This window comes from Cetorhinus maximus, chromosome 12, assembly GCF_964194155.1.
Source record: "Cetorhinus maximus chromosome 12, sCetMax3.hap1.1, whole genome shotgun sequence".
NCBI classification, from domain to species: Eukaryota; Metazoa; Chordata; class Chondrichthyes; order Lamniformes; family Cetorhinidae; genus Cetorhinus; species Cetorhinus maximus.
This window is the reverse complement of record NC_135890.1, coordinates 65,343,534-65,367,403: the sequence shown is the minus strand read 5'-3', so window position 1 is coordinate 65,367,403 and position 23,870 is coordinate 65,343,534. Positions and strand designations below refer to the sequence as shown.

The 23,870-nt window shown below is 42.5% G+C and overlaps 1 protein-coding gene and 1 long non-coding RNA gene across 2 annotated transcripts in view; both read right to left on the bottom strand.

The window, feature by feature from the left end:
* Positions 1-447: 447 nt before the first annotated feature.
* Positions 448-3,318, bottom strand: LOC144687523 (uncharacterized). The gene is made up of 2 exons (XR_013578166.1): positions 3,088-3,318; positions 448-3,055 (listed from the first exon to the last, which is right to left on the bottom strand). It is a non-coding gene; the product is annotated as an uncharacterized LOC144687523 (long non-coding RNA).
* Positions 3,319-3,705: 387 nt separating this feature from the next.
* Positions 3,706-23,870, bottom strand: part of LOC144687520 (breakpoint cluster region protein) — a 598,462-nt gene continuing 578,297 nt past the window's right edge. The window contains exons 20-23 of the mRNA XM_078553761.1: positions 23,533-23,667; positions 13,654-13,759; positions 8,359-8,521; positions 3,706-5,956 (exon numbers count right to left, since the gene is read on the bottom strand). Coding sequence (XP_078409887.1) covers positions 5,867-5,956; positions 8,359-8,521; positions 13,654-13,759; positions 23,533-23,667 — 494 coding nt within the window. The 3' untranslated portion in view covers positions 3,706-5,866. The remainder of the gene's footprint in view (positions 5,957-8,358; positions 8,522-13,653; positions 13,760-23,532; positions 23,668-23,870) is intronic.

Below are 23,870 nucleotides of genomic sequence, written 5' to 3'. Positions count from 1 at the left end.
TTATGTTCTCTGGAGTTTAGAAGATTGAAAGGTGATCTTATTGAAACATACAAGATTCTGAGGGGGCTTGATAGGGTAGATACTGAGAAATTGTTTCCGCTGGTCGGGGAGTTCAAAATGTGGCGTCACAGTCTCAGGATAAGGGGCAAATTATTAAGAACTATATTTGGAGAAATTTCTTGAATCAAAGGTTTGCGAATCTTTGGAATTCTCTACTCCAGAGGGTTGTGGATGCTCCATTGCTTAACATATTTAAGGCTGGGATAGACATATTCTTGGTCTCTCAGAAAATTAAGGCATATGGAGAGTGCGTGGGAAAGTGGAGCTGAAACCCAAGAATAGCCATGATCATACTGACTGACAGAACAGGCTCGATGAGCCATTTAGTCTACTCCTGCTTCTTGTGTTTTTGTGGATCCAATGGGAATGAGCACAAAACACCAAAAGTATAGATACAGGAATTTTATTTAACATTTTTTGTGTACAAACGAAGGTTACAAATGCCTTAGGATTTCTTGCAATATGCATCCCTTTCATGCCTAACTAACCTTAGAAAGTGACAGAGACCTAAATCAAGTTATCCAAAAAAGAAATTAAAAACTGCATCCATTTTCTTCCCTCCTATGTAGATGGAGCTTCTCATATAGAATATTCTTGTAAAATAAGAAGGAAATAAAGTACATGAAGCAATGAGTCAATAATCATAGTAAGCAGTGCTACTGCAGGGTGCACCAGCTCCAGTGGAACACATTCACAAACTTATAGTTATGTCAATTCAACTGACAATCCAAAAATGCGAGGAACAAAAGGCTTCTACACAAGATTTGAATAAGTACTATTTATATAATTTAATCCTGATTATTTTAATAAATAACTAATCCATATCCCTGGACTGTGCAGGTGGCTGAACAATTACAACAATACATTAAGAGTGGGTTACAAGGGTTTACAGTTATTTGGTGAAGGGAATTATCACGTTCTGTTTAACTAGATCATTATATTACAATATTTTAACCAACCCTTGATTTTCCCATCCAATTACTGCCTTTTAAATTATCATTGGCAACTGTTCCATACAGTGCCTGACAAAATACCCATTGTTGATTACTCAGTGTGACTTCACAGTAGATCATTATACTACATGATAAGTTAAAAAATAACATATGGAATCTCCAGGTAATTGTTAATACTAAAGCACTGGCATTTGGAGACTGAAGCTTGCTAATGAGTCTGCAGTCACTTCAAAGGCATCTGTGTTGACAAGAAAAGTTGAGAGGTTTCAGCTGTTAAAGAAAGTCTTTTTTTCTGTGGTACTGATTCCAACATTGTTTTCTACCAGTCTTTCAACACTGGTAACAGTTTGGACATTGCGGCTTTTTGTTTAAATACTGTTTAATTAATTTCTGCGCTCATCCTGTTGAGATACATTAATGTGAATGATGGATTTTCCATTTTTGAAACTCTGATTGAAACTGGCAATATATATGGGAAATTTATACCGAAGTATGTTTGGGCAGGTTCTGGAGTTCAGAATGACGCAAGTTGCTTTACAGAAGATACTTATGAGCAGCAGTGAGGAATAGCTTTTATTACCATTACCCAGAGTGGGGTGAATGCAGCTCCCAGAGAGGGCAGTGAGCCATTTAGACTGTCATGAAATTCTGCTTTTTTTTAAAACACTAATATAGAAACGTTATACATAGAGAAGTAGCAGTGAGGGTGCTAAATAATAGTGCGATTTTAAGGGAGGCATGTTGAAGTTGCAGAATGGAATAATTCATATTACATGTTCCTGACCTTAGAATATGGAAGGTGCTGAAGCTAAGCAGTTCATCACAGGTAGTGAGGGAACACAGAAAGGTTTCGCAGCTAGGTTTTGATGAAGGGCCTGCACTCAAAACATTACCATCTTCCGACTTCAGATGCTGACTGACCCACTGTCCATCGCTAATACTTGAAGTGTTTTTCATAACTCTCAGTGCTATTTACTTGCTCCATAGGCTTCTGCAATCCTTTCTCATCCACCATCTATTTATTTTCCACAATTCTTCTCCTGGAATTTCAGCAGCTGAGATGATCCCACCTCAATTATGCTTTTGGTGTCTGTTGTATGGAAACATATCCCCTTCCCTATTCAGAGAACAGCACAAGATAGCACAACTCTATTAATATAGAGTTGAGGAGGAGAGGCATAATTTCTTGGGTGTTTCTACATATGTAAAACATTGGTTAGCATCTGCCATTGAAACAGGCACACTATGTCTGTCCTGCTGCAGAGGTGTTCAGACTACTTTAGTTTTTGTTAATTCCATACTTAAATGGATTTAAATAAAATAAAATCACTAAGGTTTGTAAACCTTTGTCTCTTGCAACAACCACTAGTTTCATCTTACAACTGGTCCTGAAAAAGAAATTTGTTCAACACCAATTCTTAAAATATCTGCAATGAGCAATTGGTTAATACTAAGATATTTGAGATTCGATAAATCTCAGGTACCAACAGCCAATGTCCCATGATTCCAGTCTGACCATTGTCAGCATGAATCCAGACTGAAGAAGATGTAATTCACCACATTACAGATTGTGTGTGTTGGATCTCAATCCGAAGGATTGAGTCAAAGAAAGCAAACTTCTACTGATCTCAGCTGAGATACTACCGGGTCCCACATCCAGATCACTATTCAATGATTTCTAAAAGAAATAGATAAAAAATATGGGCTAGTCTGTAATACCCTGTTGTTGAGTCCCTATCTGTATTAAATATCTAACCTTACATATTAAGAACAGTGACATGGAAAAGGAATAGGAAGCTGCTGGTGCCTGTGGTACTGTACCCCAGTGACAGTCGAACACAGGGAGTTGTACCCCAGTGACAGTTGAACACAGGGGAGATGTAGCCCAATAACAGTCAAACACAGGAGTTGTACCCCATTGACAGCCAGCCCCAGGGGAGTTGTACCCCAGTGACAGACGAACTCAGGGGAGTTGTACCCCAGTGACAGTCAAACCCCGGTGAGTTGTACCCCAGTGACAGTCAGCCCCAGGGGAGGTATACCTCAGTGACTGTCAGCCCCAGGGGAGGTATACCCCAGTGACCAGACCAGGGGGGTTGTACCTCAGTGACAGTCAACCCCAAGGGAGTTGTACCCCAGTGACATTCAGCCCCAGAGGGGGTTGTACCCCAGTGACAGTCAGCCCCAGGGGAGTTGCACCCCAGTGACAGTCAGCCCGAGGGGAGTTGTACCCCAGCGACAGTCAACACCAGGGGAGTTGTACCCCAGTGATGGACGAACCCAGGGGAATTGTACCCCAGTGACAGTCAGCAGTCAGCCCCAGGGGAGATGTACCCCAGTGACAGTCGAACCCCGGTGAGTTGTACCCCAGTGATAGTTAGCCCCTGGGGGGTTCTACCCCAGTGACTGTCGATCACAGGGGAGCTTTACCCCAGTGACAGTTGAACCCAGGGGAGCCGTTCCCCAGTGACAGTCAGTCCCAGGGAAGTTGTACCCCAGTAACAGTCAACACCAGGGGAGTTGTACCCCAGTGATAGTTGAACCCAGGGAAGTTGTACCCCAGTGACAGTCAGCCCCAGGGGAGCTATACCCCGGTGACAGTCAGCCCCAAGGGAGTTGTACCCCAGTAACAGTCAGCAGTCAACCCCAGTGCAGTGGTACCGCAGTGACAGTCAGTCCCAGGGGTATTGTACCCCAGTGACCACCCAGGGGGGGGGTTGTTCCCCAGTGACAGTCAAGCCCAAGAATGTTGTACCCCAGTGAAGTCAGCCCCTGGGGAGTTGTTCCCCAGTTACATTCAGCCCCAGTGACAGTTGAACCCAGGGGAGTTGTGCCCCACTGACAGTGGATCCCAGGGTGGGGGGGGTTACACCCCAGTGACAATCGAACCCAAGAGAGTTGTACCCCAGTGACAGGCAGCCTGAGGGGAGTTGTGCCCCAATGACAATCAACACCAGGGGAGTTGTACCCCAGTGACAGACGAACCCTGGGGAAATTGTACCTCAGTGACAGTCAGCAGTCAGCCCCAGGGGAGATGTACCCCAGTGACAGTCGAACCCGGGTGAGTTGTACTCCAGTGACAGTCAGCCCCAGGGGGCTTGTACCTCAGTGACAGTCAGCCCCAGGGGAGTTGTACCCCAGTGACCACCCAAGGGGGGGTTGTTCCCCAGTGACAGTCAACCTCAAGAGAGTTGTACCCCAGTGACAGTAAACCCCAGGCGTGTTGTACCCTAATGATAGTCACCTCCAGGGTGGTTTTACCCCAGTGACAGTCAGCCACAGCGGGGTTGCACCCGGTGACAGTCAGCCCCATGGGGTTTGTACCCCAGTAAAAATCACTGCTTGTGATTGTAGCAAGAGCTGCTGCTATCAGAGGAGCTGAGGGAGGAAACAAATGATTCATTAGTGTACAGTTCTATTAAAAACCCAAATGCCAAATTGCAAGCATTTGTGGTGCTGTGCATTGTGCTCTTGGCACTCAGGAACTGAAACAGCAGCACTGTACTCTTCAGGGCCTGACCTTTCTTGGGTCAGCTCAAGGTGCAGATAACGTTGATCCTTTGGCATGGATTAGTGCACACTGGTAATGTTTACAAGGGAGATTGGTGTTTAGATGGTACAAAACCTCAACGATATAATTGGCACACAAAAGGTATTGATATGTCAGAGGATCACTGGCTTATGTGGACTTTGTATGGACTTTAGTACCTAAAGAAAAGCACTGGTGAAGATGACATTTCTGGAGTTTCTGAAATGCCGGTATGATCAGGTACCTCACATTAAACAGTGGTAACTGAAAGGGTTAAGATTCATCTCGCGGATTTTCATCTATACAGGTGGTTATTTGTTAGGAAAGTATCAAAGCTAGCAATTCAAATTCAGTAAGTTTCATTCATCAGAATCTTTGATAAAGATAATATTCTAATCCCAGCCCAAAATAACCAGCTCCTGGGAAAAATAGAACAGAAATTAATACAGGGAATTCTATTACATAAACTTTAAATTCAACATGCCTGCATGTTAAATTACATTATTCAAAATGGCTGGAATGTATTAATATGGCAAAAACTTTTGGAACGTGGCCCCCTGGGAAGTTGCATTTTAATGACCATCTCCTGTACAAACAGAAGCACAGCCATTGGCACAGTCATGTATTGCTCATGCATTTAAACCTGTACATTGCCTTCTGCAGATAAGGAAACTTATAAAAACACACTGAGCTGCATAAATGGCTGTCAAGTGCATTCCTATTAAAAGAATCAAAAACCTATTACTTAAATCAAGCATTCTATATATATACATAAAAAACCTCGAGTCAATCAATGTCAGAAAAGGATGCACCAGTATAACTCACGCAGAACATTTTTCTCAGAAGCTTCTCCATTGTCATGGATCTGCTTTGTATACGTATAATTCCCATATACATTCCCATCCACAATTGCTAATTACAGATAGCAAACTCCAATAAGGAAGCAATAATTGTGTTTCTAGTCGCTGAGGGATTATTAAAATGAATGAAAAAAACTCAGAGTTATCCATCTCCTTCATATTTGAGTATATCATTAAGATCTCTTTATATCTAGTTGTAACATAAGATGTGGTTAGATTATCACTCTGTTATGCACTGCCCTCTGGTGTATATGAATAGGAGAGCTCAATATGGGTTCATACATAAATTGAACTGTACTCTATTCAGGTTTGCTCTAAAACACTCAGGAAGCTTGGTCAGATACTATGGACTAAACCAGCGACATATGATGTCCCATGATTACTTAAGCTGTGACAGAGATGGGCACTTTATTGTACTGTTGATGGCTGCTTGCTGTTGCATTTTGTACTTGGATGACTACTTCCTACACCTCAGTCGAGAAAAGGATGCTCTGCCGTTTGCTGTCAGGGGTTGGAATGGTTTCCAGCTGCAGGAAATAGAGCAGAACTTGCACCTGGAAAGAAAAACACACATTTCTAATGAAATCATCTCCAAGTAAACAGCTCTTTAGAGCTACATTGTAAATGGCCAAATAGCTCAGCAAGCCCAGGGTTCCAGTCATTCTGGTTAGACTCATTGTACAATATTTCTTATTCTCACAATTTCAAGCATGATACATCATTAACTTGACCACATCTAGAATCTGAGGACAGGAAGGGTCATTCAGGTTTACTAAAACAGAAAATGTTGCCAGGGTTCCTGCTCATGTTGGCTAACCATATGTGTGAACTTTGTTGAAGCCAGGATTAGATTTGGCATCCTGTGCCCCATTTCCTTCAAACAGCTTTCCAATATTCATCATTTAATCGCAAGAATAAAGAATGACCAGCCATGATCTTAATGAATGGCAGAACAGATTTGAGGGGTTGAATGGCTTACTTCTGTTCCTTTGAGCTATGTTCTTATGAAAAATGTATCCAGAAGATATAGAACTGGGTGTCAGCATCAGCAGTTTCAGGATTGAATTAGGAAGGGAGGAGTTGATTAAAAAATCCCGAACTAAAGATTAATCATGTTGCTGAGTGGAAGTAGGAATGTTTATTCATAGAATTCCAGACTGAGCTTCTATTGCCATTCATACTGTGAAAGGTAGTTCATAATGTGAGTGGAAGGTTACAACAGGAAAGCAAAGCATATAGCAAGTCAGTCTCCTGATGTACCCACATTGTGATTTTCCTCCACAGTTTTCTCCCCACTCTTCTCATGAAAAGGTTTTCTCCTTGGGACTTAGTAGTAGCTGATAGCTCTTCTGTAGATCACCCAAATAGCCATAGTTCATGTCTCATGTACAGATGAATCTGTGATCTTCCAAGTCTCCAGGGGTTTAATGCAAAATCAAGGTGTGGAGTTTCTGCATGATGTTCACCCAGATATCAACTTAATCTGGGTAGAATTCAATGAAATAGCTCTAAACATTGTATAATTTTAAACATGAATGAGTGGCGTCCAGAGCCATTTTACACTTGAGTAACTATAATCTTTTATGCTGGTTCAAAAGTCCATTTATCTGAAGCAGTTCCCACCTACTAATATAGCCATGCCCCCAGTTCAGTATTGTAAATTTCTGCTGATTGCACCCGTTTGGGACGTTAATCACATTGTGCAGAGATTCTCCGGCGCACAGGCAGGCATGGTTACATGACTCCAGCATTAATCACCTGCAATGATCAGTGGTCAATTAAAGCTGGACCCAGGTCTGTTTCTCCTGCTAAAAGAAAAAACTGCGGATGCTGGAAATCCAAAACAAAAACACCTGGAAAAACTCAGCAAGTCTGGCAGCATCTGCGGAGAGGAACACAGTTAATGTTTCGAGTCCGAATGACCCTTCAACAGAACTAAGTAAAAATAGAAGAGAAGTGAAATATAAGCTGGTTTGAGGTGGGGGGGGGGGGGGGGGGGGGCGGGCGACGACAAGTAGAGCCAGTGATAGGTGGAGATAACCAAAAGATGTCACAGACAAAAGGGCAAAGAGATGTTGAAGGTGGTGATATTATCTAAGGAATGTGCTAATTAAGGGTAGAAAGCAGGACAAGCAAGGTACAGATAGCCCTAGTGGGGGTGGGGTGAAGGAATCGAAAAAGGCAAAAAAAAAACAATGGATGGAAATACATTTAAAAATAATGGAAATAGGTGGGAAAAGAAAAATCTATATAAATTATTGGAAAAAAAAGGGGGGGATTGGAAAGGGGGGGGGATGGAGGAGAGAGTTCATGATCTAAAATTGTTGAACTCAATATTCAGTCCGGAAGGCTGTTGCTGCAATACCCCTAAATTAATCTAGTTCAGCCAATTACAGGTACAGTGGGACTCAATTCTGTGGCTTCAATTGACTAATGATCACAGGTCTTATGTACCAAGGGCAGGTAAAAACAGTCAATTGAAGACAATTAAAACGTCAGACCAAGAGCATTAAATCAGTCAGCTGAAGAATGATTCATTCTTGGCAATCTCATTCCTCTTTATGATGCTGAAGAACTGCCCTGTTCCAGTCACAAAGAGATCACAACTGTTACACTGCTAGATTGTGCTGATTCATGGGAGATTTTATATTTGCGCTTATGCTGATAGCTTTATACGGAAATTGGAGGGAAATTTCATCTCAGCAAAACTGAGCATTCTGGGTGCATTTTGTCAATTGTGTCCTTAATGGCAACTCCACATCCAGGTGGTTTCCTTGTCGGTAATTTTGACTCTTTCGTAGCACAACTTGTAGGGTGAAGATTTGTAATGATTATTTCTTCATTTTTAAAGTCAAAATATTGATGGCATTAAATTCATATGGAGAAAGTAGCTTTGCATTTGAAGTGTGTTCAATTTTTCAGTAATAAATGCAACCAATAATGAATATGCAATTACCTGTGACATCACCTCTAGTGACCAGCTGTCTGCCATTGTGATTGCCTGTGTGGGGTTTGTTGGTATTTTACTGTCTTTTTCAGAGGGCCTCAGCAGGGTGGGTCCAAAGACAGTGGCCAGGTTATGCAATGACATCTTGTTGATCTGCTCTTTCTCTGCAACTCTGTTGAAATAAAAATTAGAATAGCCACCAGGGTTAAATTTATCAATGTCCAGATTGACAAGAAGAAACATTTATACTGTGTTATTTTTCACTCTTTAAAGGAGATCGTTTCAGGAGATTACCCTCAATATGCTCTTTTAAAAAAGTTACTTTCCATGAACAGCAATTACATCACAGAAACGAGATGGTTTGGGTTATGTTTAACTATGGGACAAACAGGAATTCAATTTGAAGTTGAAATTACTGAAGCACCCTCTGTGGGTGTCCTTTGAAGTTAATTCACCTACATTACTGGCTTCACTAAGATCTCTCATCAATATAATTGGCAGTTAAAGCGTTTAGAGGAAAGCATTCACATAAGAAATTATATTTATAGCGTTTAAAAGAATATTGAGGGAACAATTCCTCAAGTTACGAGTCACACCTTCCCTTTTATTATCTGTTTAGCTCTGTTGCAGCACTCTTATCTCTGAATTGAAAGGTTGTGGGTTCAAGCCCTACCCCAGGACTTAAGCCCTTAACTGAGGCTGACACTTCAGTGCAATTTGAGGGAGTGCAGCATGGCTTGATGAACTATGTTTTAGATGAGACTTTAAATCAAGACCCCATCTGTCTGTCACATGAACATAAAAGATTTCATGGCACCAATAAAAGAGCAGGAAATTCTTCTGATGTCCCTTTTGGAAACAGTTAAATTCAGTCAGTGTTTTAGCTGATAAGGAGAGGCCACAAATCTGTCTCTGTTAGCACCAACCTTGAAAGGCACTTGGCATAGATCTGAAAAATTAGGGACCAAGTTTCAGGAAAGTTTTTCTTGTTAATGCTAAGTCCAGCTAATTGGAAGAAGTAATAATTTCAAATATGTGGAGTTGCATATAGCCAGAGAGAAAGAAAGATATAAAAAGAATGTTAGAAAAGATGCTTCAGAACTTGATATGACTCAGCTAGCTAATCCATTTGGGATTGAAACCTGCGACACAGTAAATTCCCTGGTACCTCATACTGTAAGTTTGACCCCAAGTATATGAATAATTATTAGTAACAATGGTTATTCTTGTATACTTATGTCATGTCCATAAGACATGAAAGAGATCATAACTTGTTTAAATTAAACCATACCTATTGCTTATTTGAAAAGTGGACCTTGCTGACCCATAAGATGGCTGCTACAGGTCACATGATTCACAAATTAGTTACAGGACAAAAATCCTCATCCTTGTGGAATCTCACACCTCTCACCATGAGGACACATTACAATCAACAAAACCAGGGACTAGCAGACAACTTGTCTCCCCAGCCTGGACTATAACAAGGAAGAGCTATTGAAACTCATTATACCTGCAGAGGTGCTAAATGCCATCACCTATCCCCTAAAGTAAACAGTGGATTTTGACCAGAGGTATAGAAACTGCTCGTTAGCCTGACTCATTAATGGACCACATCATAAGACCTAAGCTTCTGGCCTTTGGATGTTTTTAATATTACATTTTGAGACTTACAACTCTGTCTGCTGTCTAAACTCCAGCCTATTACACCATAGTGTAATAGATTTTTTGATAAGTATAATAAGTAATGCAAAATGCGTTGAGAAAACGAAAATGTCTTTTTGAAATATAACATTTCATTTCTTTCTGTTGAGGGAGGTATGAAGATGGATTTTTAAAAAATATTTTTGCGAATATGGCGGTATTCTGTAAAGAAGGCTGTGTGTATATGTGTGTGTGTGTGTGTGATTAAATTGGAGGAAGGTTAGTAAAGACAGCCTGTCTGTGGGAGCAGAGTGATGAAAAGTAAAGGAGATAGATACATGCATTTGTAGTGAAAGGCTATGGTGAAGTTGAATGTACAAGTAAACAGGTTGGGTTTTAAAATTTGAATTAGGTGTCAGGTAAGGACCTGACTTTTCAGCTGTTAAATTTAAAGGGGAGTTCAGAAGTGAAAAGGGACTTTTACAACTTACAAAGGATTCATAAGTAAACAAGGGAAGGTTATCAAATTTATTTCACCCGAAAGTGGAGGCAATAGGAAGACATGAAGAATTTTTTTGTATTTTGGAAAAATTGAGTTCACAGAGGCGCTTAGAACAATGGAGTCTAAGATCAAAGGGGAAAAGATATTTAAGGGAAGATGTTTAGTTGATTGTGTTGGCTGTGTGGGAGAGATGTCCTAAGATCAGCTCTGTGATGAGAAAAGTTGTGAATTTGAAGCAGCCATCCAGTTTCAAGCCAGAAAGGTCTTTGTTTTCAGAAAGCAGTCTGTTGCTTTCCTTTTGAATTTCCATAGTAAAGTGGAAGAGAGTGAGATTTGTGTGGTACACCTTTTCTAAAGTGACAGCAGTTTTGCCTTGGGTAATATTACTGGATTTTTATGGTTAAAAATCTATAAGGTAGCTGTTGCCAAGTAGTTTACTTGTGTGTTCTGACCAAGTGTTTTTTTGCAGAATATTTTGTAAGTCTGTTTTAACTGTGTAATTTTAATCTTGTGTGTTTAAGTTTTGTTTCTTCTTGTTAATAAATCGTTTAATTTGAAAATCCTAGAAGTGTTGCTGGGATTCTAGGCTTCTGGGATTAGTAGTTTGCCCCTTGTTTTAAAATACAAAAAAAGAGTTAGAACCATAGTAGCACCATAGAACCATAGTAAAGGTACAGCACAGAAAGAGGCCATTGAGCCCATCATGTCTGCACTGGCTGTAAAAGAAAAAATAGAAAAAAACCAGTCGCCCATTCTAATCCCACTTTCCAGCACCCAGTCCATAGCCTTGCAGGTTACAGCACTTTAGATGCAAATCCAGGTGCTTTTTAAATGAGTTGAGGGTTTCTGCCTCAATCACCAAACCGGGCAGTGAATTCCAGACACCCACCACCCTCTGGGTGAAGAAGTTTTTACTCATGTCCCCTCTAATTCTTCTACTAATCACCTTAAATCTATGGCCCCCTGGTAATTGACCTCTCTGTTACAGGAAACAGGACATCCCTGTCTATTGTATCTAGGTCTCTCATAATCTTGTACACCTCAATCAGGTCACCCTTCAGCTTCCTCAGTTCGAAGGAAAACAATTCCAGTCTATCCAATTTTCCCTCATAGTTGCAATTTTCAAGCCCTGGCAACTTTACTGTAAATCTCCTCTGCACTCTCTCCAGAGCAATTATGTCTTTCCTATAATGTGGCGGCCAGGACTGTACACAAAATTCCAGATGTGGCCTAAATAGCGTTTTATACAGTTCCATCATTACATCCCTGTTTTTGTATTCTATACCTCGTCCAATAAAGGAAAGCATTCCATATGCTTTCTTTACCACCTTATCCACCTGTCCTGCCAACTTCAGGGACTTGTGGACATGCACACCAAGGTCCCTCACTTCCCCAACCCCTCCCAATATCCTCCTGTTTATTGAGTATTTTCTAGCTTTGTTTGCCCTCCCCAAATGCATTACTTCATACTTCTCTGGATTGAATTCTATCTGCCACTTTTCCACCCACTCAGCCAAACCATTGGTATCATTCTGGACACAATAGCTATCACTTTCACTTATCAATTACACGTTCTATTTTTGTGTCATTTGGAAATTTCCCAATCATGCCTCCCATATTTAAGTCCAAATCATTAAATATACAACAAACAGCAAGGGACCCAATGCTGAGCCACGTGGAGTGCCATTTGCAAAAACATCCATCAACCATTACCTTTTGTTTCCTTTCCCTGAGCCACTTTTTGAATCCAACTCACCACATTCCCCTGTATCCCATGGGCTTTTACTTTTCTGACCAGTCTGCTATATGGGACCTTGTCAAATGCCTTCTTAAATCCATGTAGACAACATCCACTGCACTACCCTCATCAATCCTCCTTGTTACTTACTCAAAACATTCGATTAAATTAGTAAGACATGGCCTTCTCCTAACAGAACCATGCTGACTATCCCTGATTAATCCGTTTTATGATCAGTAAGACAAGTTTCCCTCAGTTTCATCCTGTCATTAATCTAACAATTTCTCTTTGCAATTTCATGCTCCTGACTGCACTACTTACCATACCGCTAGTCTCTATCTTCTTGGCAAACTTGAATTGATGACTCTTTGTTGTATTATATGTAAAGTTATTAACAAATATAAAGGGCAGAATTTTATGACAGTGGGATTTTAGTTTCCCGCTGTCGTCAATAACCCCATTATAAACCCCTATAACGGCCCGTCGCATTTTACAGCCACGTCCCCGCTGAAATGAGGCCATAAAATTCTGTCCAACGGGTAGAATTTTCGGGTCGGCAGGTGGCCGCAATCAGCAGGCCTGGAAGTGGCCGCGGAACAGACCGTCGCCCATGATCGGCCTCCGGCCGAGATTTCATGCTGGCTGGCCAATTAACAGCCAGCCAGCGTGAAAGGTGCACCGAAAGGCTCAGCGCTGCTGGGGTGGGGGCGAGTGCTGAAGTCAGCGTGGGCATGGGGGAACGTGGAAGAAAAGCTCCCTGAAGGCAGAGAGCTGCCTCAAGGGGCTGACAAATTTAAAATCAATAAAGGCAGAATTTAATATCTGGAAAAAAGTCCACACATCAGAATGAGTCACCTGTGCACGGACTTTATAAATATTCTGTGCATAGTTTTTTAAATTTAATTACAGAAGCCTCATCCCGCCCCTGGATGAGGTTTCTTGAAAAATGCAAAGGCTGCCTGGATGATTCACCCACTGTCAACCGTAAGGTTGGATGGGCAGCAAAAAAATCCCTATGAATTGATACTTTAATGACCTTAATAGGACTCTTAATTGTCGGCAGACGCGCTGCCGACTCTCACACGTGCCCACTGAACGAAATATCGCGCGAGTGCATGATGACGTCGGGATGCTCGCCTGATGTCATCGCGCACTATTTCACGCTCGAGTGTGTCGGGCGCGTGCCCACATGCCGAGCAGAAACTTCTACCCAATGAATGCTTGGGGAGCCAGCAGAGATTCTCATGGGACACAACTAGCAAGTTCCTTCCAATCTGTGTACACAACTGTGATCCCCATTCTTTGTCTATTGCCTAACAATGTAGGGAGCATGAATCTGTACCTTTAGGAATGGAGAGAATTAGGGTAGAAATTAGGCTAGAATTTAGGGGCAGAAACATAGGAGATATTTCCTCTGACTCACCTCTTTAAATGATCCAGCAGGAACAGGAAGGTAATGAGATTAGGTTCTGGCAGCGAAAGCAACAGATTCAGCATACAGCTCTCCTTAGCAACTGAATCGGACAGTGCTGAAAAATAAACAGCAATAAAAGTTTCATCATTTTAGATCTCTGCTCCAATACTCTACCCTGAACCAAGGTCAGTGAACTTCAATTCATTCCTTGCCTGGCAGAAAACAGAGGTACCTTAAAAGACCTCAAGGTGTGTGGTGGGGAGGGGGGTGTGGAGATGGGGAGAGGATGCAATTACACTGAACTTTGGAGCACTGGCGCTCTGTGGCATGGAGTGGGAGAATATCGGTCTTATCTCCAATCCCATAAGGACTATGGGACCCTGGTGTTTTTCTGAAAATGGAAGGTAAAAATTGCATATGAAAGAATGTTGCCCTGGCTTCTCAACATGAATCTGTACCTTTGGGATGGCCTACACCTGAACCTTGCTGGGGCTGGTATCCTCGTGAGACGCCTAACTAGGGAAGTGGAAAGGGTTTTAAACTGAATAGTTTAAATAGGAGGCAAGGGATCAAATTTGGGAAGATGTGGTAAACCAAAGAGAGTAGAGACAAGGCAAGAGAAACAGGTATCAATATGGGAAATTATAAACAGACTGTGACAGGAATGGACAGAGAGTACCAGATAAGGCTAGATGCTACGAAAATAATAAAAGGACAAAACTAAAGACTCTGAATCTAAATGCACGTAGCATTCGAAACAAAACAGATGAACTGATAGTGCAAATAGAAATAAATAAGTATGATCTGATAGCCATTACGGAGACATGGCTACAGGATGACATAGATTGGGACCTGAATATTGAAGGGTATGTGACATTTAGGAAGGACAGGAAGTTAGGGAAAGGTGGAGGGGTGGCTCTGTTAATTAATGATGGTATTAACACATTAGAGAGAGATGACCTAAGTGCAGGAAACTCGGATGTAGAAGTGGTTTGGGTTGAGATGATGGATGTTAAAGACAGGAAGTTACTTGTGGGAATGGTGTTCAGGCCCCTTAATTGTAACTACACAGTAGGACAGAGTATAAAAGAAGAGATAATGGGAGCTTTCCAGAAAGGTACAGCAATAACCATGGGGGGATTTTAATCTACATGTAGACTGGAAAAATCAGATGGTCAAAGGTAGCGTAGGTGAGGAGTTCACAGAAAGTTTTTGGGATAGTTTCTTAGAACAGCACTTTCTGGAGCCAACCAGAGAGCAGGGTATACTAGACCTGGTATTGAGCAATGAGATAGGATTAATTGATAACCTCCTAGTGAAGGCACCCCCAGGTAGCAGCGATCATAATATGATTAAATTTTACATTCATTTTGAGGGAGAAACGAGTGCATCCAAGACTAGTATTTTAAACTTAAATAAGGGCAATTATGAGGGCATGAAAGCAGAGCTAGCTAAAGTGAACTGGCAAACGGGGTTAAGGGATATGTCAGTGGCAGACATTTAAAGGGATATTTCAGAACGCACAGAATATATACATTCCAATGAGAAAGAAAAGTTCCAAGGGGAGGGCCCAGCATTCATGGTTAAATAAGCAAGTTAAAGACAGTATCAAACTTAAAGAAAAAGCATCTAATTATGCAAGGATGAGTGGCAGGTCAGAAGATTGGGAAGTATTTGAAGAACAGCAAAGAATGACAAAAATATTAATAAAGGTTAACAAAGTGAGCATTGGTCCTATAGAAAATGTGTCTGGGGAATTGATAATGGAAAGTAGGGAGATGGCAGATGAATTAAACTGGTATTTTGCTTCGGTCTTCACTATAGAGGACACAAGTAACATCCTGGAAATAGCTATAAATCAGGAAATGGAAGGGAGGGAGGAACTTGGGAAAATTACAATCACCAGGGAAGTGGTTTTGAGCACACCTGGGGCTGTGGGCTGACAAATCCCCAGATCTGGAATGGGCTTCACCTTAAGGTCTCAAAAGAAGCTGCTAGTGAGATCGCTGATGCACTGGTTTTAATTTTCAAAAAATTCCCTTGATTTGGGGAAGGTTCCATTAAATTGCAAAATAGCAAATGTAACTTCTTTATTCAAAAAGGGAGGCAGATAGAAAGCAGGAAACTATAGGCCAGTTAGCCAAACATCTGTTGCAGGGAAAATGTTAGAAGCTATTATTAAAGATGCTATAGCAGGGCACTTAGAAAAACTCAACGCAATCAGGCAGAGTCAACATGGTTTTGTAAAAGGGAAATCATGCTTAACCAATTTATTGGAGCTCTTTCAAGGAGTCACGTGTGTGGTGGATAAAGGGGAACCGGTGCATGTACTGTATTTCCAGATTTCCAGAAAGTATTTGATAAGGAGCCACATCAAAGGTTATTTAAGCAGAAAATAAAAGCTCATGGTGTAGGGCGTAACGTATTGACATGGATAGAAGATTGGGTGGCTAACAGGAAGCAGAGAGTTGGAATAATGTTTTTTTTTCTGGTTGGCAGGATGTGATGAGTGGTTTGCCAAAGGGATCAGTGCTGGGGCCTCAAGTTTTTGCAATTTATACAAATGACTTGGATGGAAGGACTGAAGGAATGGTTGCTAAATTTGCTGATGACACAAAGATAGGTAGGAAAGTAAACTGTGAAGAGCACGTAAAGAGGCTACAAAGTGACATAGATAGGTTAACTGAGTGGACAAAGATCTGGCAAATGGAATATAATGTGGGCAAATGTGAAATTGTTCATTTTGACAGGAAGAATAAAAAAGATTATCTAAATGGTGAGAGATTGCAGAGCTCTGAGGTTCAGAGGGATCTGGGTATCCTAGTGCATGAATCACAAAAGGTTTGTATGCAGGTACAGCAGGTAATTACGAAAGCTAATAGAATGTTATCATTTATTGCGAGGGGAATTGATTGCAAAAGTAGGGAGGTTATGCTTCAGTTATACAGGGCATTGGTGAGGCCACATCTGCAGTATTGTGTACAGTACTGGTCTCCTTACTTAAAGAAAGATATAAATGCATTAGAAGCAGGAGAGGAAAGGGTGGACAGGTTAGGCTTGTATCCACTGGAATTTAGAAGAGTAACTGGTGACTTAAGTGAAACCTTTAAGAGTCTGAGAGGTCTTGACAGGGTGGATGTGGAGAGGATGTTTCCTCTTGTGGGAGAATCTACAACTAGGGGTCACTGTTTAAAAATAAGGGAGTGCTCATTTAAGACAGAGATGAGAATAAATTTTTTCTCTCAGAGGGTCCTGAATCTTTGGAACTTCCTTCCTCAAAAAGCGGTGAAAGCAGAGTCTTTGACTATTTTTAAGGTAGATCTAGATAGATTCTTGATTAACAAGGGGGTGAAAGGTTATCGGGAGGTAGGCAGGAATGTGGGGTTGAGGTTACATTCAGATCAGCCATGATCTTATTGAATGGTGGAGCAGGCTTGAGGGGCCAAGTGGCCTTCTCCTGCTCCTAATTCGTATGTTTGCATGTATGTTGGTATCTGCCCTCAAAGGCACAGGGTCAGGCTGAACCAGTTTCTACTGAGAGGAAGCAGAGAGTATTCTAAAATCTCCTCTGTCTGGCTGAACTTATTCTCTCACTGAATAATTTCTCCTTAAACTCGTCTCACTTCCTCCAAATAAAAGGTGTGGCTATGAGTACACACATGGGCCCCAGTTACGCCTGTCTCTTTATGGGGTATGTGGAACATTCCTTGTTCCAGTCCTACGCAGGCCCCCACCCACAACTCTTTCTCCGGTACATCGATGACTGCTTCGGTGCTGCTTCATGCTCTCGTCTGGATCTGGAAAAATTTATTAATTTTGCTTCCAATTTCCACCCCTCCATCACTGACACTTCCCTTCCCTTCCTTGACCTCTCTGTCTCAATTTCTGGTGATAGATTGTCCACCAATATTCATTACAAGCCTACTGACTCCCACAGCTATCTTGACTACAGCTCCTCAGTCCCCACTACCTATAAGGACTCCATCCCATTCTCTCAGTTCCTTCGCCTCCGTCGCACCTGTTCTGATGATGCCACTTTACAAAACAGTTCCTCTGACATGTCTTCCTTCTTCCTTAACCGAGGTTTGCCACCAACGGTGGTTGACAGGGCCCTCAACCATGTCCGGCCCATCTCCCGCGCATCCGCCCTCACACCTTCCTCTCCCTCTCAGAACCATGATAGGGTCCCCCTTGTCCTCACTTATCACCCCATCAGCCTCCGCATTCAAAAGATCATCCTCCGCCATTTCCGCCAACTCCAGCACGATGCCACCACCAAACACATCTTCCCTTTACTCCCCCTGGCAGCATTCCGCAGGGATCATTCCCTCCGGGACACCCTGGTCCACTCCTCCATCACCCCCTACACCTTAACCCCCTCCCACGGCACCTTCCCATGCAACCGCAGAAAGTGCAACACCTGCCCCTTTACTTCCCCACTCCTCACCATCCAAGGGCCCAAACACTCCTTCCAAGTGAAGCAGCACTTCACTTGCACTTACCTCAATTTAGTCCACTGCATTCGCTGCTCCCAATGTGGTCTCCTCTACATTGGAGAGACCAAACACAGACTGGGTGACCGCTTTGCGGAACACCTTCGGTCTGTCCGCAAGCATGACCCAGACCTCCCTGTCGCTTGCCATTTCAACACCCCACCCTGCTCTCATGCCCACATATCTGTCCTTGGCCTGCTGCAATGTTCCAATGAAGCTCAATGCAAACTGGAAGAACAGCACCTCATCTTCCGACTAGGCACTTTACAGCCTGCCGGACTTAATATTGATTTCAACAACTTCAGATCATGAACTCTCTTCTCCATCCCCACCCCCTTTCTGATCCCCCTTTTTCCAATAATTTATAATTAATTTAAAAAAAATATATTTTTTTCTTTTCCCACCTATTTCTATTATTTTTAAATTTATTTCCATGCATTGTTTTAGCTTTACCTTTTAGCCTATTTCGATCACTTCCCCCCACCCCGCCCTCACTAGGGCTGTCAGTTGCTCGTCCTGCTTTCTACCCTTAATGTCATCATTAACACATTCCTTAGCTAATATCACCACCGTCAACAATCCTTTTGTCTATGACATCTTTGGCAATCTCTTCTTTGCCTCCACCTATCACTGGCCCTCTATCCAGCTCTACCTGTCCCACCCCCCTCAACCAGCTTGTATTTCACCTCATTTCTATATTTCTTAGTTCTGATGAAGAGTCATACGGACTCGAAATGTTAACTGTATTCCTCTCCGCAGATGCTGTCAGACCTGCTGAGTTTTTCCAGCTATTTTTGTTTTTGTGTTCTAAAACAACTTGCTGGTATTCACTTTAATGAGATGCTGCAGGGCAGCGGAAGAAACGTTTAGTCAACTTCTAGAAAATTGAAGTTCAAAAATGTGTTCAGAAGAATAACACAGTTGAGGTGCACATAATAATAAAAATAAAAAGCAAAGAAATTACATCAACATTCACTGAGAAAAAAAAACATTAAAGAAGATGATGATCTTGTGCTGTGGCAATGAACCATTCAGACCAGAAAGTTACAAGTCTGATCACATCCATGCTTAGTTAGCTAATTTCAGTGAGCTGCCAGTTTGGGAGGTGGTAGTGGTAAGGATGGAGTTATAACTGATCTCAGAACCTCTGTGCTCCAGATCACTGTCCAGAGATACCAGCTGGATTGTGTGGACAGCACTGGGCTTGCGTGTGATGCCCTTACTGTCTGGGCTAATTAATAACCACTTGGGCTGCCAAGCCCTCTGGAGAGAAACTTTTTTTATTCATTTATGGGATGTGGGCATCGCTGGCTAGGCCAGCACTTATTGCCCATTCTTAATTGTCCTTGAGAATTTGGTGGTGAGCTGCCTTCTTGAACTGCTGCAGATCAGGTGGTGTAGGTACACCCATTGGGCTGTTAGGGATAGAGTTCCAGGATTTTGACCCAGCGATACTGAAGGAACGGTGGTATAGTTCCAAGTCAAGATGGTGAACGGCTGGGAGGGGAACTTGCAGGTGGTGGTGTTCCCATGCATCTGCAGCCCTTGTCCTTCTAGACGTTAGCAGTCGTGGATTTGGAAGGTGCTGTGGAAGGAGCCTTGGTGAGTTCCAGCAGTGCATCTTGTAGATGGTACACACTGCTGCTACTGTGCATCGGTGGTGGAGGGACTGAATGTTTATGGATGGGGTGTCAATCAAGCGGGCTGCTTTGTCCTGGATGGTGTCAAGCTTCTTGAGTGTTGTCGGAGCTGCACTCATTCAGGTAAGTGGACTTGTGCCTTGTAGATGGTAAACAGACTTTGGGAGTCAAGTAAGTTACTTGCCACGGTATTCCTAGCCTCTGACCTTCTCTTGTAGCCACAGTATTTATATGGCTAGTCCAGTTCAGTTCCCGGTCAATGAAAACCCCAGAATGTTGATAGTGGGTGTTTAGCGATGGTAATGGCATTGAATGTCAAGGGGTGATGGTTAGGTTCTCCCTTGTTGGAGATGATCATTACCTGGCACTTGTATGGGACACATGTTACTTGCCACTTGTCTGGATATTGTCCCGGTCTTGCTGCGTTTGGACATGAACTGTTTTAGTATCTGAGGAGTCGCAAATGGTGCTGAACATTGTGCAATTATCAGCGAACGTCCCCACTTCTGATCTTATGATGGAAGGAAGGTCATTGACGAAGCAGCTGTAGTTGCTTGGGCCCAGGACACTACCCTGAGAAACTCCTGCAGTGATGTCCTGGAGCTGAGAATGACTGACCTCCAACAACCACAATCATCTTCCTTTGTGCTAGGTATGACTCCAACCAGTGGAGTGTTTCCCATTCCCCTGATTCCCATTGACTCCAGTTTTGCTAGGGCTTCTCAATGCCATACTTGGTCAAATGCGGCCTTGATGTCAAGGGCAGTTACTCTCACCTCACCTCTGGAGTTCAGCTTTTTTGTCCATGTTTGAACCAAGGTTACAATAAGGTCAGGAGCTGAGTGGCCCTGGTGGAACCCAAGCTGAGCGTCAGTGAGCAGGTTATTGTTAAGCAAGTGCCACTTGATAGCACTGTTGATGACCCCTTCCATCACTTTAGTGATGATCGAGAGTAGACTGATGGGGCGGTAATTGGCCGGGTTGGATTTGTCCTACTTTTTGTGTACATTACATACCTGGGCAATTTTCCACATTCCACCTTTGCTCAATAATGTGAAAAGGCTGGATACTAAAGGCTAGAACTAAACCTGGTAAATGACCAGTATACTATCCTGCAGCCAAAAATTAAACTGAAGGAGTAACTTTCTGTTTAAGGTCCTGCCATTATTTTTCCAGTAAACACTAGCTTTAGCGAAAGATTTAAAGGAGATTGGATCAATTCCTGATTCAGCAGTGGGTATGCATTGAAACGAAAAGTTGAGAAATGGTCAGACCTAAAAAAGCTGAATGGGGCAGCAGAGTTTTTAAAGTTATACAGAGTGCCTTATTTTTATATTTGTCGTACAAATTCTCATGTCCATATTTATGGTAAAAAGTGTCTATGTAAACTTCTCATGCTGCAGCTACAGGCTCCACTGATAGCTGGGGGCAATTGCAGCATTATAAGTTTGCACAGATGACTTCTAATATTATTATGACCATAGGTAAGTATTTTTTTTCTTTATTTTTTTTCATGGGATGTCGGTGTTGATGGCAAGGCCAACACTTGTTCCCCATCACTAATTGGCCTTTTAGAGCACAGTTAAGAGTTGACCACATTGCTGTGGGTCTGGAGTCACATGTAGGCCAGGCCAGATAAGGACAGCAGATTTCCTTCCCTAAAGGACATTAGTGAACCAGATGGGTTTTTTACAACAATTGATGATAGTTTTATGGTTGTCATCACTGAGACTAGCTTTACATTCCAGATCTATTAACTGAATTCAAATTCCACCGGTTGCTATGGTGGGATTTGAAACCATGTTCCCAGGGCATTAGGCTGGGTCTCTGGATTACTAGTCCAGTGACATTACGACAGTGTCACCTTCTCCCCATAATGAAAATCATTGACAGGAAGTGTGAGCAGACATAACATTTCTCGTACAGACTATGAATATATTACATACTGATCAAACTACCAGAAACATGATAGGGTCCCCCTTGTCCTCAATTATCACCCCACCAGCCCCCGCATTCAAAGGATCATCCTCCGCCATTTCCGCCAACTCCAGCATGATGCCACCACCAAACACATCTTCCCTTCACCCCCCCGGCGGCATTCCGTAGGGATCGTTCCCTCCGGGACACCCTGGTCCACTCCTCCATCACCCCCTACTCCTCAACCCCCACCTATGGCACCTCCACATGCCCACGCAGAAGATGCAACACCTGCCCCTTCACTTCCTCTCTCCTCACCGTCCAAGGGCCCAAACACTCCTTTCAAGTGAAGCAGCATTTCACTCGCATTTCCCCTAACTTAGTCTACTGCATTCGTTGCTCCCAATGTGGTCTCCTCTACATTGGAGAGACCAAACGCAAACTGGGCGACCGCTTTGCAGATCACCTGTGGTCTGTCTGCAAGAAAGACCCAAACCTCCCTGTCGCTTGCCATTTTAACACTCCACCCTGTTCTCTTGCCCACATGTCTGTCCTTGGCTTGCTGCATTGTTCCAGTGAAGCCCAACGCAAACTGGAGGAACAGCACCTCATCTTCCGACTAGGCACTTTACAGCCTTCCGGGCTGAATATTGAATTCAACAACTTTAGATCTTAAACTCCCCCTCCTCCCATGCCCACCCCGTTTCTCCCCCCTCCCTTTTTTTTCAATAATTTATATAGATTCTTCTTTTCCCACCTATTTCCATTATTTTTAAATCTAAAACTAAAAGTTTGTTAGTCTTTCCACCCCACCCCCACTAGAGCTGTACCTTGAGTATCCTGCTTTCCATTCTTAATTAGCACTTTTCTTAGATAATATCACCACCTTCAACACCTCTTTGATCCTTTTGTCTGTGACATCTTTTGATTATCTGCTCCTATCACTGCTTGCTTATCCCCACAATCACCCCACCCTCAACTTCTCTCTCCCCCCGCCCCCTCCACCTTAGACCAGCTTATATTTCACCTTTCTCCTAACTATACTCAGTTCTGCCGAAGGGTCATGAGGACTCGAAACGTTAACTGATTTCTTCTCCACCGATGCTGCCAGACCTGCTGAGTTTTTCCAGGTAATTCTGTTTTTGTTTTACATTATTATATTGTATTATAAGTTGTTCAGTAACTAAGTATACGTAGTTCAAGTCAGTATATTTTTATACAGCACAATCGATACATTATGTAATTGATATATTACATACTAAATCAATGGTTCTCACGAAAGCTTATTGACATGAAACTTCAACTTTGTTTCTTTCTCTACATGTGCTGTCTGTTTTGCCTGTATTTCCAGCATTTTCTGTTTTTATTTCAGATTTCCAGAAACTGCAGTGTTTTGTTTTTGTTATTCTATATTACTCCCATATCTCCTGAAGCTGCTTTACAGTTCATTATTTTAGTATCACAGGTGAGCAGTGAGAGTCACAACAGGAATCCCTCAAATACTTGGAATGTTTTGCTAGGGGTGGCGGAGGGTGGGGACTGCAGTGTTGTGAGGTGAGTATGTGAGTCAGGATAAGATGGGATTGTGGAAGGGAGCTACATTTGCAGCTGGTGTGCATCTTGAGGTGGTCAGTTCTCAAGTGGCTTGAGTTGTAGTCAGGGATCAGATTGTTTGACTGCCCTCACAGGTAGGATGAGATGTTCAGAGTACTCAAAAATAAACTGGTGGAGGGGGAAAGAAAGATCATAAATTAGTGTCTAGTGCAATACCAAGAAGATCAAGTGTAAAAAATCAGTTCTTCCAAGGTAAGAGTGGAAGCATTCTGATTGTGACTTACCAATGCCTTCAGCAAAGTTAGGATACAACTCATCTGTGAAGAGAGGCTCAGGCAACTCTCGGAAATAAAGTTTTAAGGTTCCCGCGATGGCGTTAACATCCATTTCGCTCATCATCACAGAGACATCTTTATTATCTGTAAAAGAAGTACATTTTCAGGTTATGTAAGTCAGTGCTTCCCAAACTCTTTCCCACTCCGACACCATTTTGAGGCTTGAAAATTGCCATGACCCCAGAGTGAGAGCCAGTTGGAGGGACAGAGCTGTCTGAGTGGGGGTAGTTTTTTTTAACTGTAGCATTTTTAAATGAAAAGCACCTTCCTTTTCACTGTTTTTTGGA